This window comes from Buceros rhinoceros, unplaced genomic scaffold (assembly GCF_000710305.1).
Source record: "Buceros rhinoceros silvestris isolate BGI_N320 unplaced genomic scaffold, ASM71030v1 scaffold25327, whole genome shotgun sequence".
In the NCBI taxonomy this organism is placed as follows: domain Eukaryota; kingdom Metazoa; phylum Chordata; class Aves; order Bucerotiformes; family Bucerotidae; genus Buceros; species Buceros rhinoceros.
Window position 1 is genome coordinate 25,066 of NW_010424437.1, and position 16,296 is coordinate 41,361.

The following is a 16,296-nucleotide window of genomic DNA, read 5'->3' on the forward strand; positions in this document are numbered from 1 at the left end:
AGGAATTAGCCAAGGATTCAGAGCAAAAGGCATCATGGGGCACACAGAGTGCTTTCTGCATTAGTATTATCTCTGTGCACACAGGGCAGTACTGGTTACAAATACCTGAATGAATCATCTAATGGCTGTGAATGTAGGACACTCAAGCACTAGCTGGGGTCCTGTGCTCATGGAAACACTGCCGAGGATTCAGCTTATCTCTCAGAAGCACAGAGCTTCTAAACCTCTGTATTTCTAGAATATCTCTAGACAATGGAAAAATAAAAGCTGGAAAAAGCCAAAGAGATGAAATTGCAACTGAAGAGTTTCAGATGCAATGAAAGAATTCAGTTTAGCTCAGCATGCTAATTTTTATTTAAAAGCTGCATGGGTCTCAGGCTAGACTTCATAACAGAGGGCACTGTTATGTCCAGACTTCTGCTTCTTGCCGAACAGGTCCCAAAGATGTGCAAGTATGAAGCCAGTGTGGGCGTGATGGAAGAGCTGAAGCTGTGTCTGAGCCTTGTGGCTTCACAGATCTTGGTAAACCCTGGCGGAAGAAGGATGTGACATTTGCCGGGGAGCTGGAAACTCTTTACAGTCTTCTTTCCACGGGCTGCAGCTCTTTGCTATTAATTCATATCCAAAGAGCTTTTTTCTTCACGTAGGAGGGAGAAGGCAGACAGTGTTTTATGCAAACCTCATCCAGTGGTGCCTCTTCCAGGCAACAAGCTGCAAGGATGTAGGACCGAGAAACTTCAGAGCTTTCCTTAGAAAGTAAATGCTCTTGCTCTTCCTTAATTCCCTGACTTCAAAGCCTCAGTGTGAGGAGGCTCGTGACTTCCCTGCTTTCTTCCTGCAAACGTTTGTCCCCAGTCGAGCCACTCTGCCAGAACTGAAGCTGTCAGTACATCATGCCCAGAGAAGAAGCACAGTACTCTGCCATCACATAACTGACTCTCGCTATCGGAACAACTAAGACAGGAAATACAGTATCTTTCATGCCTCTGATCTCTGAAAATGACACGGAGATCATGTAGCTCTTGCCTATGTGTTTTACTTCACCAAATTGCCTGGCAATCTCCCCATAAAATTTAATTGGCCAGACACAGCGAATGCAAACTACTAAGCTGTATCAATTCATCTGGCATCTATGGCTGCAGCAGCACCATAATGAGTTTGTGTGATATTAATATTCACTACACCAAACAAGCACGAATCACAAACTATCCAATGGAAACACAAAGACCGAATCAGACAACTACAGACAGAGACCTTGACAGCATTTCAATTCCGTGTGTTTCTTGTAGCTGACATCCATCTGTACTGAACTGTGCATGGCAGATGCACTATTACCTTAAAGGAGCTGCTGTGTATTTTGTTTTAAATAACACCAATCTTCACTGAAAGAACAGTTAATGTACCAAGAACCTGAATGCTTCAGAAAAACAACAGACAAGTATGTACTTTTTTGCAGAGAGTGGAAACAAATTCTTCTGTACTACGTACAGAAAAATCCTCTCTGCAAAGGAAACCAGGAATGCTAAGATGCTGTGGGGCACTTCAACTTGGCCTCGAGCCTCTCCAGCAACAAGGTGCTGTGGCCTTCCTGCAATCTAGATGTACTCGCCTACACAGCAGTACTAGCAGCAGGTTTAGGGGATGCGAACGTTGGCAAAGAAAGCTGTGGTTGAAGCAGATCTGAGACACAGGACAAGCATCAAAAATCTACTGGTAATCCTGTTATGGGACAGGAGTCAAGTCTCCAAGCAATACCAGCAATTACTATTCTAAATCAGCTGGTTGTTCAATGGCAACTCCTTTGCCCTAAAAATGACCTCTCTGTAAAGAGGCTTCTACAATAAAGAAAAACACTGTACAGTTGGAAGGGGAGCAAAAATACAGAGCTGGGTGCAAGCTTTCTGTCTCCCAGCTGCCCTTTCCCAGGTTGTCTGGGTCAAAAAACTTGGCTCAGAATCTGAAAACCTTTGACAAAGGGTAATTCCAGATTTAAGTGTAAGATTGTCGTATGATGCCAGAGAAAAATTCCCAGCAGAAGGAGGTAGTGAAAAGATAGAGTCTCACTACTGTTGTTAAATTGAATTGCAAAGCAAAGCTCCCACTGACTTTAGTGGTACAAGATCACAGTCTCAAACCAGGATGGGAAATTGTGAGCTACAGAGAGGAGAAATCACATCAGGAATATGATGGAGCCTCTGTGTGGCAAAAATAAAGGCACGGGTCTCTTCCTGCGGCTCTGCTGACTTTGAGGGTATCACACGTATGCAAGCAGCTGCAACCACGTAGTTTAAATTCGGGAAAAGGCTTGAGAAAGTTACTTTAATTTTATAGTAATAATAATGATGATGAAGAAATAAATGCTTGTGTTTGCTCTCTGTGAATATCCCAGCAAGCATGTTAGCTACCCAAACAGCACATTTTCAGTCACCCTTTCAGACTATTTACTCTTGGAATTTTGTTGGAATTAATGCCCTCGCTCTAGTGGACTGCTCTGCTGGGCTGACACTAAAGACAGAGGGCAAAAGAACTGTTGAAAAGGCAAGTACATTTTCTGACTAATCCTTTCTCCTTTAAACGTGCCCCGATGTTTCCAAGAAATACGGGAGCAGGATGAATATAGGAAACCTACAGGTCCGACTCTGCTCTCTCAGCCCTTTGCTGGTGTAAGTGGTAGTGCTCCACTGCGTAAAACTAAGCTACAGTGATTTACATCAGCGTAACAGTGAGCACCTTTCAAAGGTAACTATTGTCATTTCCTTCTGTCCTCAGAAGTTGGCAGCAGAGGAAACAGAGCCTGTCCAGAGACAGCTAGAAGTAAAACTGACTTATTCCAGATCAGCATCAACACTAAAAATTAATTGTTGTTGCCATAAAGAGGAGGTTTCTTGCTTATTGCTAAGCATGCATCATCCCCTCATGCACCATTCCCCCTCACTGCCTTTCCATGACGCAGGAGAAATGCTACATGAATCCAGCTTAGCCAGTGGGACTGCCACAGAACAGTAGTGATTTTCTTATGAATTGACTGGATATTACTCAAGACCAGACTTTGTTTTCCATATTCCAGAAAAGCACTGATTTATTCAGGAGAGGTGAAAGAAATTCATACAGCGTATGGTCAGAGCACGAATACGGAGGCAGTTTATACTCTTAGCTCCTCTGCTGCCCTTTTCTCTGCCTCACATGCCATGATCCATTCAGACCAGGGTATGAATTTGGAACCACCTCAGCTAAGGATAAATGTCTAAAAGGTTTCTAAACTATGAAGAACAAACACCAACATTCCAGTGAGACTCTACTTAGTATTTAAAATGTGACTTTCCAGTAAAAAAGCATGGAGAGAAAACGAGCAAAGAAGTCCCTTATTACTCAATAGGGAAGGCCCTCACACGAGTGAAATTAGCAACGCATTTCACTGTCTCTTAGTTTTGGGAGAAGGGGTGGCACTAAGCTGTTAAAAGGATGGAGCCAGGTGCAGAACAGGCAGAGGTCAGAGTTGTGGGCAGGGAGCTCAGTACTGAAAGAAAATTCCGGAAACCTGGACTCAGGCCTCCACCTGCAGCAGGGCTCCTGTGACACTGAGGCTGAGGCATTTAGGACAGGTTCCAGCTCATGCACCAGGTCTGAGACTGCTGCGGAGCTGTCAGTAGTCAGCGTATAGAGAAAGACACCTCCAGAAAGTACCTTATCCCACTGTAAACGTCCAAGGCAGGCAGCAATAATCACCCACCGGATGCACCCACTCTTCTCCAATGACACAGAACGAGGTGGAGAGCTTAGATTATATCCCTATGCTTTTGATAGTCAGGGTTATGGGAACTCAATTCCATCTGAACACTCTCTGTGCCTCAGCTGTCCGGGTAAAATGAGTAGCACTTCCTGCCCTGATAGGTACGTTATGAAGCTCAACATGCTAAAATCTGTGCACAACAAAAACACATGCTTGTGAAGCATCACACACAAACAGGGAAAGGGTCTGGGTCTGCAATCTGGCTCCAGACACAAAAGCAGCATTATCTGTATACTGCAGCTGCCCTTACTTACATCAGTGCCAACCTCGTCAAGACAACAGGGTTGCAGGAGTGGGAGAATCAGATCTATGGGCTCCCTGGCCAGGACAGTACGCAACTGAGAAACAGTGCTGCTTGACTTCACGAGCCTCCGCTGGGCTGTCAGGACAGGAGTTCAAGTCAAGCCTTTGTTCACTCAAGGCTGAGCTACTTAGAATTCACTGAGGCACAATGAACAGGGAACCCAGTGACAATATTTTTATAGTCACTCTCCTCACAATGGGAACTTGTATCTCCCAAGGCGGCTCTGGCCTGTGTTTGATTAGTGTACTTAAACCTCCTCCTGCTTTTATAACAGCCAGTATTTTCTGTCAGAGCTTGCACTTACCCTGTTGGAGTCAATTCTTGTCCTGGAGGTGTAGATGGGAGGAGGGATGTTGAAGGCTTGAGGAACAAGATACTCTTCAGCATCCATCATATCTTCCAGGTCTTCCTCATCAAGAAGATTTTGGAAGAACTTGCTGTCATTTGGGCTTGGGAGCTTCATACGATCATCTCCCTAAATAGGTTGTTGAGACAGAACGGTCAAAAGATTTTTCATTTCCCAGACAGGGAACATCAGCCTCCTTCATGACCTGGCAGCCAGGCTGCAGGGAGCACACATGATTTTTTTTTGTTCTAAAGCACCACATCATTTCTTTTGATATTTTTACTGGGAATATGATAACAGAAAGCAAAGTAATTTTTTTGGCATTCTTGTGATTGAGATTTTATTCCTTCTTCTCTTTTTCCCATATAGGCTCAGTTTGTGACCCAAGTTCTGTCAAGGCCTGATATATTTTGTGAAGTACTTCAGCTATTTAGGCTCACATTGCGGGTGGGTGGTATGATACAGAAACTGCTGTGTCTTGGTGTTTGCTTTATTTTCACGTGTATTTTTAGGGACTCGGAGGCTAAATTTCCCTCTCATCCATATGTAAAGTTCTGCAGAATGTAACAATGCTGAAAGCAATAAAAAAATCAAACCAGGGAACAAATGCAACAATGACATGTCGAAATTTTTGTTGAAATAGCATCTACAAGCTGGAGAGGCAAATCAGTGCCGCACTTCACTTGGTGGCCCAAAACATCCCAAAAGGCAGCTCATGCCCCAACCTCCTAACAACCCGTAGAAATTACGGTAAACTTAACTGCATGGCTGAAGAATGGCCTTCCACTCCACAAGAATTATTATGCCACGTGTGGAATGATGGCTGTATTATGGGGTGCATACAGACCAGTTTAAAAGCTCAACGCCAAACCTGTTGTTCTTGATTGTATCTGGGGAAAATGGGGAGTCATGATGGCAGAGATACTAGTGCAATGGAGTTACTCGGATTTCTCCTGAGGAAGCAGACGGCCTATACTGGCTCCAAGGGCTGCTGGAGAAGCCACACAGGATGAAATACCCACCAGACTGTACAACGGGAGAGGGAAGGGCAAGGGACAGAAAGGGAGGGAAAAGGCACGCGGAACAGGGAACATCCAATGAAGTAATTTAATCAGAATTCTTTCCAGAATCACTGGTATCAGCTGAAATTACAATCTACAGTCTATATACAGCAGGGAATACTGCAAGAGAAATCCCACATTCAGCACCAGAAACCCTCCTGACTAATATTTTACTCCTCAACTACATTTTACTTCTCCTCGAGCTGAAGGAGAGTAGTGTACGTTCACCCTGTACACTATGAGTAGGGCTAGCATAGCATGTCTACAGGGTGAAATGAAACATCATCCGGTGAGACCAGCACCAGACCCAGAAGCAATCAGGAGACATAAAGTGGCAGTGACTGTACTTCTGGAGGCTCTTCAGCAAAGAATTCTTACGTCAGTGTGGAGCTAAGACCAGCTGGATCTACCTCTGCCTTGTACTCCATAATGTGGAGAAAATATTGCATGAGGTACACTCTGGCTCAACTAATTCCATGCTTTGGGCTCTGGTGTTTCAATACGACCTTATTTCTTTTAATTTTTCCATTTTCATTTGAACTGCTCACACCCTGGGACCATACAAGGACCTTACCTAACAGTTGGATTCATTTTCTGTGGCTTGAGTCTGAGTTGTAATAAAAACATACGCAACTCTAGGCTTCTGCAGAACACAGGAGTGAAAGGACAAAAATGTCCACGTACCCCCACAGCCAGGGCATACACAGCTCCACGCAGATGCAGCCAACAGATATGGCTATACTGGTACTGCCCTGCTGCCACAGTGTAGTTTCCTGTGATAAATCATAGCGGTGTGGGTCTATTGCATGGACTGTGAAGCACTACATAGACTGAGGAGGACACAGAGGGAAGCTCCTCTCTAGCATGAGAGGTCTCAGTGTGACAGAACCCCCTGTCCTCTGAGAAAACTTTATGTTTAGACTATGAAGAGAAACTTTCTGATGATCTCAGCAGCACAGGGAAGAGTCTCTTCAGTACAGACCCCAGAGATTCAGCCTAAGAAACTGTAGAACCAAGCAAGTCTGCGGTCTAAAGTAGGTCCTCTGTCTGCTGACGGACAAATCTTATCCCCAGCTTCACGAGACAAGGCAAAGTACTGAGCAGTCTGCAAAGCCAGATCGTGCATATGCGCTCATAAATACAAGCTTAGGAAGTGAATTCCAGAATATTTTATTATTATTATTTCTGAGTTACTGACACTGGCCACTCTGATTTCACTCTTGCATAGCACCGTGGTCACTGTTTGCTTTAAGTTCAAGAGCACCTTGAACTTAGAGAGATGCAAAGGCAACCCCCTTGACAGGCAGATGAAATTCTTTTTTTTCTCCCTGATATTGCAGAGTTGCTCACCTGAATTACTAGGTATCTCTGAGGGTCTCGAGCCATTCTAGAGAATTCAGCAGCCAGCTCCTTGAATTTTGGCCGACTGTCAGCATCAATCATCCAGCCTGGGGACAGAGGAAAGATGAGAAAGAAGGCAGTTAATTGTCAAGGGGAGAAATCATTCGTTTTCTAAAAATGCGCAAGTTTGAAGTCCTTGGTGTCCTTGATAGCTCTGTTGCAATAAAGAGCCCAGAAGAATGGAAAGCTAGAGGACTATGATGCATCTAAAGTGGAAATTATGTGGGCTTGGCCAGAGAAGACTAGATTGCTCCACACTGCACGGATTTCTTCTCAATTTGCTCTGAGCTCCTGTTCCCCATCCCTGAAACAGAGACAGCAACAATGCTTTGCAATTTTCGGTGTCTCTTGTCCATTTAGATGTCAGCTCTGACTGCATTTTATTATGGATGGGTCCAACCCCTAATATAATAAATTTGATCTCATCTGAGTCTAGTGGGTTTATTACAAAATTACTACCAAACACAAATTTACTTTACCTGACCTACTGGTCCACAGAGACTCAGATTAAAAAGAGCTCTTCAACAGACCTACAGGATGACTGACCTCGCCTTTGCCTTTGAGGTAATTCTGCGTTCACATGTCTGCATCACTAACACGGACCTCACAGAAAGCATTAGATGCTATTTTAATTGAGTAACGGTGATTCGCTGGTCCTTCACTCTCCAAGAAACACCTGCTAGGAACAACAAGTCTCAATCCCCGCTAATGCTTTCTGCAAAACAAGTAAGTAGTAAAGGCAGTCACCACCAGCAACTAGTTTATCTCAGTGTCAGCCTTTCCTAATGGAAGATCCTATCAGTAGCTTCCCAAGAGCTTGTTCTCATCTGCCAGGGAGGCTAAACGAAGCAGGCCTTATCTCCTTTGTGTCGTTTAACTGAAGAAACGACCAATGCAAGAAAAAAAAAATAAAGCTACTATAGCTTATAGACTCTCACACAAACGTTACAGGACCAAGTCTGTACGTCTAGCTGTAATTTTCTGTCTACCAGAACACAGCATCTACTAGGCCGTCCTTTTGTTCACTGAGGTTTGTCTCATACTCTTTAGAAATCCTGTTGGGTGGAACATTTTTGCAGTCCACCAACATGAACCCCTGGCACTATTCAGACAATTTCCATACCTGCTTGCACAGTATGACCGTGTTCAGAAGGTGTGCTATTTACCCCTTCTAGTTTTATTTCCTTTCCTTCTTTCTTTCTTTCAGTTTTTGTGTATGAAGCAAAAGGGAAAGGGCGATACAAGATAGATGAGATGTCTGTATATTAATCTCAGTTAAATTAAGTCAGAAACACCGGAGAGATGTTCCTAATTCTTTTTAAATTAGAAGCACAGCCTTGGAGGATACTGTCACTGGTATGGGTATCTTTGAAATAGAAGGGCAGGAAGAAACCATGTGCAGATTGTTTTCCTTTTTTTGCAAAAATAAAACATTCATAAATTACTGCACTGGACTATGAATTATAAAAAATACCATCTCTGTAGCATTTCTTGTATTAATTTAGTTCTACTTTTTATTATTACTATAGCAATCACGATTCTTGTTACTAACAATACAACATTCTGCTTTCTTCCCTCAATATTTGGAACCAGCATTTCTCCTCACAACCTTCATTGGCTGGGCATCCATGTTCCATAATTATGCTTAATACTATCTTTTTTGACATCAAAATCGATTGTCATGGAAATGACAAGGGTTTACAATAACAATCATACAATTTTGACTTCACAGCAAGAACATGAGATACCATCTGACAGTAATAAGAAGCTAACTCAACGCTACACGGCTACATTCCTCTCTTTTGCAATTGCAAAAAATGTGTGAACAGTATTGAAATGGGATTTACAGTACCTTGGGAAGCTTTTGTTTTGAAGCAGCCTGCCCTATTACCCAGCACTGTCAGAGACTACAGACTGCGCGGAGCACAGGGATATTAAAAGTGACAATTACTTACACTTCACCATCACCATATAGACATCAATAGTGCAGATTGGAGGCTGAGGCAACCGCTCTCCCTTCTCCAAAAGGTCGGGGATCTCCCGAGTTGGGATTCCATCGTACGGCTTCCCACCAAAGGTCATAAGCTCCCAGATGGTGACTCCTAGATGGAAAAAAAGAGAGTTAGTATTTGAGGTTATACTACACAGATTCCTTTACAATTTCTTACAGGGCAGTATTCTGGCCCAGTTCTGGTCTGTACTCGCTTCTTCACTACCAGTGCCTGCAAAAACACTGACGTTTGGTCTGCCATTTAAAAAGCCACAGAAAACAGTGAAATAGCACTTTGTGTTACTCTTGAAAATCAACTTCCCTCGTTTTTACTGGTGTGTGAAACAGCATGATAGATCTGAGGCACAAGAGAAAGGTCTAAGACAAATAAATTGTGGAGAAGTAAATGGATGCAGTAACAACAGTATGCATCACACTCTTTTATCCTATCAAAAGGGGAAATGAATGGCTGATGTACTCCATTATTTTAAGGGGAAAAAATGCAGATGTTCCCTAACTTAGAGCATCAATTACCCACAAAGGTACAGCACTGAGTAACGTCATGTCATTGCCTTTGCCTTGTAAGTCATTCACAGCCACTTGTATTACTTTTTGCCTTAAACCACCTTATGGATTTGAGTTATGACAGCGCAGTGCTTCAAAACCAAGATTCTCTTTTTGAATAGCCATAGGATTTGTTTTGGCATTGGAGCTGGCAATGAAGACCATATATCATAAGTAACAGAATTCATCCTCCAGCAAGGCATTAAACATTGAAAATGCCGCTCTCACACCAGTTTAACTTTTATTTTTACTGCAAAGGTCATTTTGGAAATGCCTCCAGAGCAGTGATCATATTTTGCCCGCTGTCACACTAACGCAACAGGACGGGCAAAAATTATCATATGTATAAAACACGTATTTGTTTCACCCTCATTCACCTCCTTGTTGATGTTCAATAACTATAACTTCCCAATTGTTTTTATTCCTGTCCTTTCTAATTATAGAAATTCTGAGCTTCCTTCATTTAAAATAAACTTTGTAAATGAAGCATAGTTTTTCCTAAGTGATAGAGGGTATATAGCATTTGAGGAGAAAGAGTAGCTTTACGCGACTGATTTAACATTTGTATGTTTTCTCAGCTAAATAGAAAAGGGCATCTACACAGTCACAGCAGACAGTGTCTTTTGCTGCTACCCACAGGTAAAAGCGAGTAATGAATAGAATTGTACACCTTTTTGTTTTCAAAATGATATAGCAACAGGAGTCCATAGCCCTAGCTACTGCCGAAGAACTCCACTTAAAGGCATATGTGATTTTATTAGTAACAGCTATACTAGATACACAGGCAGACAGCTCGGCAGTGTGGCACAAGAGCTCGTCTAGACAACAGAATAACAACAGCAGAAGAACACCTCATTTCTCAAATGTGACTCTTTTTTGGTACGTGTGGAGTTCACACGAGCTGACCTGTTCGTTAGCTTGGGGAGCTCACATCTTTCTCTCGCTGTATTTGTTCTGTATTATGACAAACTCCCTTTTATCTGACTGTAGTTACAGAAAGTCCCATAAGCCTGAAAATGTTTTTTGACATTCATGGCTTTTAGAGTTAAGATTTTCAAAGGATTGCTGAAAATTATGACCTGCAGCTGTATTTTTGTCCATCTGTGGCTGCACTGAAAATAACCTTCTGTTATAATAATCAGCCAAACTGCTACCAGCCCAGACCTTACGGCAGCCATCCCAGCAGGGGCATCATGATAATGTATTTTAGTGGGCAGGGGAGTAACACCGGAGACAAATAACAATTGTTGAGTTGCACAATTAAAAAAAAAAAAAAGGTCAAGAAAAAGAGAAGAAAGGAAGAGCAAACCCCACTGGAATTAAGTCCTCTAGGAAAGGAGGGTGTCTGTAACACACTCACACAACTATTTTTGAACTAATCACATGAAGATTTACCATAGCTCCAGACATCACTCTGATGGGTAAACTTCCTGTAGTGTATGCACTCCAGAGCCATCCACTTAATTGGCATCTAGGGAAGGACAAGAGAAATGTAACCGTAGATATATAACACTGAAACAACACAGACAGATCCTGTATGTAGACACGAGCTTCCTCCCTGTTTCCTTTTTCAGCTGCACTACCCAGCAGAGGGAACAGTTGTTCTTGCCCTCTAGAATGGGGCTTTGCCTCATAGAACATGTGAAGGCGAGAAACACGAACCAGCTAACTTCTCATACCACCCAAATTTCACTGCTTCAGATGTAGTTGAACAGCTGACTTGTTCATTGTACCTCAGTACAGATGGGATCAACACAAAAATTACGTCCAATCCCCCCAAATCAGAAGTGCACTGGAGAAAGTGGAATACAGAAGCTCTTTTGCCTCAACACTTTGCAAAACCAGACGCTGCTATCCTGATTGCTCTCTAATGAGGCTAGTTAATAATGCAGGGTCCATAATACTTCACAGTCCACATCATCATCATCAGGGTAAACAGGCAACGGGGAGAATTTACAGTGCTTAATTTCCAACTCCTAATATTCGTAAGGAACTTAGCCTTCCCAGTTCTCCGTATCATTACTGCAGTGAGCAAAGTAGCTCCTGAAAGCAAGGAAAAAGCCCCAAGTCGGCCTTTGGCTCTGAATCACCCTTGGGGGGAGCTCATTTCGCCTGACAGAGATGACCATGTAAGCAAACACAAACCTATGTTTGGCTTCAGGTTCTCCCTCTTGAGTTCATGCTAAAATGAGATTCACACACAGTGTTTCCTGTTCCTGAGCTGGGCCTGTGAGGCACACACTTGCAGTCCATTAATTCCTAATGGACAGACATTAAAAACAGATTTTTACCTGGCATGAACTTGTACGAGTTGCCTCTAATTTGGGACTATAGACGATGTACTGGGATAAACCAGAGAGATGTGTAACTGCACGCAAAATCTGAACAGATGCTGGGTGTAAAACAGAGGATGTGTCTTCATTCAAACCCTTATGAAAATACTTTCCATGAAGTTGACTATTGAACACAACCTATACAGTTACGGGAAAACCAGCACTCTTGAATAAAGGCTGGCTTAGCACTTGTAAAGACAGTTCATCCTCCTCCACCAAACTCCACAAAAGTGCATCGCTTTCCCCCATTAAATACAACTGGGTCGTTCCAAACTTGAACACTCACTGAAGTAGCAAAGCTGCATGGCTCGTCGTGGGATAACTCGGGTTGGAAGGGAGCTCATGAGGTCTCTAGTCCAACCTCAGGCTCAAAGCAGCTTCAGCTTTGAGATCAGACCAAGTTACTGAGGGCTTTATTTAGTCTGGACTAGAAAATCTTGAAGGATAGAAACTGTACCACTTCCCTCGGCAATCCAATCATCCTCTTGATTGTCCTCATGGTGAAAAAGTTTTTCCTTTTATCCAGTCTGAATCTGTCTAAGCATGCTTTCAGTACAATTTTAAGCTGTCTTCTGGATTTCACAGGACGCTTCTCTGGAACTGGGAAGCGACATGTCTGACATGTAAATCCTGCTCCAGTATTCCCAACAGTGTGATTGCCCTCACGAGTCCAGACACCATCTAACTAACAGCTGCCAGGGAACAGCTGGTTTGCAATGACTGGCTCATTTTCTGTCACTCACTGGCTGATGGAGGGAAAAGGCGGAGGGGCTACCAAAGAGGGGATTAAAGAACTGAAAGAATCAGGGAAAACTGCCAAAACTCCACCTTCCTTGACAGGAGATCTCTTTACCAGGGAAACAGGAAAGCATTGGTGACTCCTTTCAAGCTCTTCACCTCATTGACTGCAACACCGATGTAACGCGTGCAACAGCTGCCAAGGGCAGCAGCCCCATGAATGAGGCAGCAGTCCATCCAGGAGAAGAGTACACACTGACAACAGCCAAGGGCATAAGTGAACACAGAAAAAACCAGATAGCAAGTAGACAGTAAGCAAACTGAACATTCAGGAAAAGGAACGACAGGACAGGCAGAATCCCTTGGGACTTTGTGACAGGTTGAACAACAACATGATGTTTAGGGAGCACCCAGCAGCAGCATGTACTTCGAGACTTTACTTAGAGTCTTCTGAATTTTATTATGAGTTAATCCAAAGGAATTAGAAATGAGGTGAGGCACTACATGGATGTTGTGCGGTATCCTCAAAAGTAATAGGGCAAAATGTATGGTTTTAAGATTACCCTTAAGCTAGCTTTTTAGTGGCTTGGCATTCAGCATGCAATTGGAGACTTGGACGCAAGGAATAGCATGTGCTGGCTCTTCCAATGTGGTAGAAGAGGTGGCTTTTTGCTGAGCATATGTAAGCTCTCATATGTTACAGACACAAACATCCTGGGGCCTTCCTTCTTGTTTTCTGGAAAATTACCTGTTTGGGAAAAGGGGACTGCAAGTTATTGAGGTCCATACTGCCCACCTCAGAGAGAGGGGCTTGGCAGGGATGCCACAGACCATCCATCACTCATTGAACTGACTTCAGAAGTCTTCAAAACAGACACAAAATGGAGCATATGAATGAAACCTAATTCTGAATGTGAAAACTGTTCAGACAATTAATATTTCAGCTCCCAGAGAAGCTCACTGAGGGAAGAAAAAAAAAAAGCAGCTTTTATGTGTGCTGTCACAACACAGCTCTTACAGAAGAGAGGGCTTTGCTAAGTCACTGACAGACTTTCTTCTGTAGATAATAGTCCTGTAGGGATACACTGCTCTAACGAGTAACTTCAGGAGGTTTGTCACAGTGTGATATATTTACTTCCAGACATGGTCAGCGCTCACCTTCCCTCCATCAGCATTATACTCCTTTTCATCCCCTTCCAAAAGCCTGGCCAAGCCGAAGTCAGTGATCTTCACATGGTTTGGTGATTTCACCAAGACATTACGGGCTGCCAAGTCCCGGTGGACAAGCCTCCTCTCTTCCAGGTACATCATTCCCTGAAGGCCAAAGAACAGTAAAATCATCTTAATGAGGCTTACATGATTTTTTTAGAACTACTTTTCACTGGTGACACGTAAAATTGCTGTTCTCTTATTAGTAATCACAATAAGAAAACGGCCTAGAGAGCAGAAGTTCAACATTGCCCTTGCTCTGTGCAGGAGGTAGGTTTAGATGACCTTAGGCTCCTTCCAGTGTACATGATTCTATAAGATTCCAGGGTAACCACCAAAGGAAAAAAACCCCAAAAAACCAACCAACCAAACGAAAAAAAGACCAGAGAGGCATTTCCTTTGCACCAGCAAGTTTAAAATCTGGAAATGTAAGACACAGAAAAGAAACATGACAGCTCTTACTTTTCAGACAGGAAACCTGAAGATCATAAAAATTAATCAACTTAGCCAGAGCACCACAGAAATTAGGCCAGACTGGGAAACAATCCCAGCTCTTCTACATTCCAGACAAGTGTCTTCAATTCAAGATGAAGATTCTTATTCATCTCCAAAGGCTTTTAAGTTGGACACAAATTTTCACTCCCTCAGTGGATTAGAAGGAAAACAATTCTCTATTCCAAGTCCTGCAACCGTTTCACTCCCTTAAAATTTTTGCATGTAGCAGTATAATAGGGTAGTAGATCAACAGCCATTTTTTTTTAACGAGCATACATATTCTGTTAGAAGTACACTTTTGTAACAAGCCCATCCAGTTACCTTTAAAGGTAACATATACTCAAGCTGCCCAGCCTTAACCTTATTCTTTCCCTGAGGAGAGACTAACCATCTACCATCAGTATGGAGGTTTACATGATGCTTTGTGACACTGAGATGAACACCAAAGCTTGGTCTTACTAATTATGACACACAAAGGACACTGAGATGAACACCAAAGCTTGGTCTTATTAATTATATGACACACAAAGGATAGTCAGGTAGGGTTACAAGCCTATAATTTCATTAAAATGCATTTATGACATTAAACATCATTAGAAGAATCTACAGATGAAATTACACCCTTTATAATTACCCTTAAGGTATCTCTTAATACATTAGCTCTGTATTATATATATGGTAATTTTGAAAAAGTCATTGCTGAATACCAAAGAGATCTTATTGTCCCATAACACAGATGATAATCCAGCGAGTCACAGATAGTGATTAAAATAACCAGGTTACTCCGTGTCATGGGCCAGATTTATTCCCTTTCACAGCATGAGTTGCTCACACATACCTATCCCCACTCAGACCAGAAGGACAATGCCTATGACACTTGCGGCCAGAACGTAGCCCTTTCTCAACAGAAAGTGAATGTCTTTACAAAAAGCATCAAATGGAGCTCTGAACTGCTGCGGCTTTTAGGTGAAAAATTTCAGTGGCAACACCTGTAAAGGTTTGAAAGTATAGAGAAGAACATTTGGCATACGCACTACTTAATTTTTAACGTGGTAGGCTTTGCTGCAGTCAACTTGAAGGTGGTTTGAAACGGGACCCAGGGACTCTTTGGCATAAAGCAAACGGGATTATTTTTCAAAAGTACTGCTAGCTGAAGCAAACACACCCTCCTGCCAATGGCAAATCAATACTTTTGGCTGCTGAACATTGGAACTGTAAGTCTTAAAGAGCATGTTTTTGACATCAAATTAAAACCCGTAGAATAAGGACAAACAAACCTCAACAATCATGAGTCACACCACAAACGCACCACGAAACCAGAGGCACCAAGACTTAGCCCAAGAATGACCATCGGAAGAAATCCCATCAAAAAACCAACACAGTCAAGAGCAATGACACTGTGTAACAGAGGAAAAGCAACCACAAACGAGGCCCCGTAAAACTCTGATCAGGGACTCATCCAAGTCCTGCTTCACATTTCCAGCACTGAACAGTAACCAGAAAGGGTTTCAAGGCAGTGTCGGCATTGCTCGTAACAAGTACCCTGAGAAGCAGATGGACTACAGCAATGCCCTGGTCTCACGTCCCTCCCTCTCTCCTGGGGTTCTTGCAGTCAGTCCGCTGAGATGTCTGCAGGGAGGTGTCAAACAACCTGTCTGGACATGCCTCAGGAAGCCACCGAGAGAGCACCCTGCCCGTGCTGTGTTGGGCTCAACAGTCATGCAGGCATGCAGGGCTCTGCACGCTTTGCCGAGCAGCTGCTGGCCCACAACCACACATCCAGCTTTGCTGCTCTTACACACAGCGCAGCTAATCCTAAGGGTGGCTTCAGGGTGCCCTTAAACATACTGCAGAGTTGCTCCTCACACAGCTAAAATTACACTCGTTCTTTGCAGCTCCTGGAAGTGCCACCCTTGAAGCCAGGATTGCAGCCGTGTGCGAACAGACAGGCGCCCTTGTGCTTCCCCCCAAACACGTCTCTCCTCAGCTCCCAGTCTCTTCCTCCCCATTCCACCGGATTAAGCGCTGCTTTCCAATCTTGCATCTTTCACTGCAAAAGAGCTCT

At 43.2% G+C, this 16,296-nt stretch overlaps 1 protein-coding gene across 1 annotated transcript in view; it reads right to left on the bottom strand.

The window, feature by feature from the left end:
• The window catches only part of LOC104497538 (receptor tyrosine-protein kinase erbB-4-like), a gene marked incomplete at its 5' end in the record, with an annotated part of 31,906 nt that extends 18,065 nt beyond the window's left edge, over positions 1–13,841 (bottom strand). Inside the window, 5 exons of the mRNA XM_010140803.1 lie at positions 4,399–4,569; positions 6,852–6,949; positions 8,858–9,004; positions 10,852–10,927; positions 13,686–13,841. Coding sequence (XP_010139105.1) covers positions 4,399–4,569; positions 6,852–6,949; positions 8,858–9,004; positions 10,852–10,927; positions 13,686–13,841 — 648 coding nt within the window. The remainder of the gene's footprint in view (positions 1–4,398; positions 4,570–6,851; positions 6,950–8,857; positions 9,005–10,851; positions 10,928–13,685) is intronic.
• Positions 13,842–16,296: the final 2,455 nt, after the last annotated feature.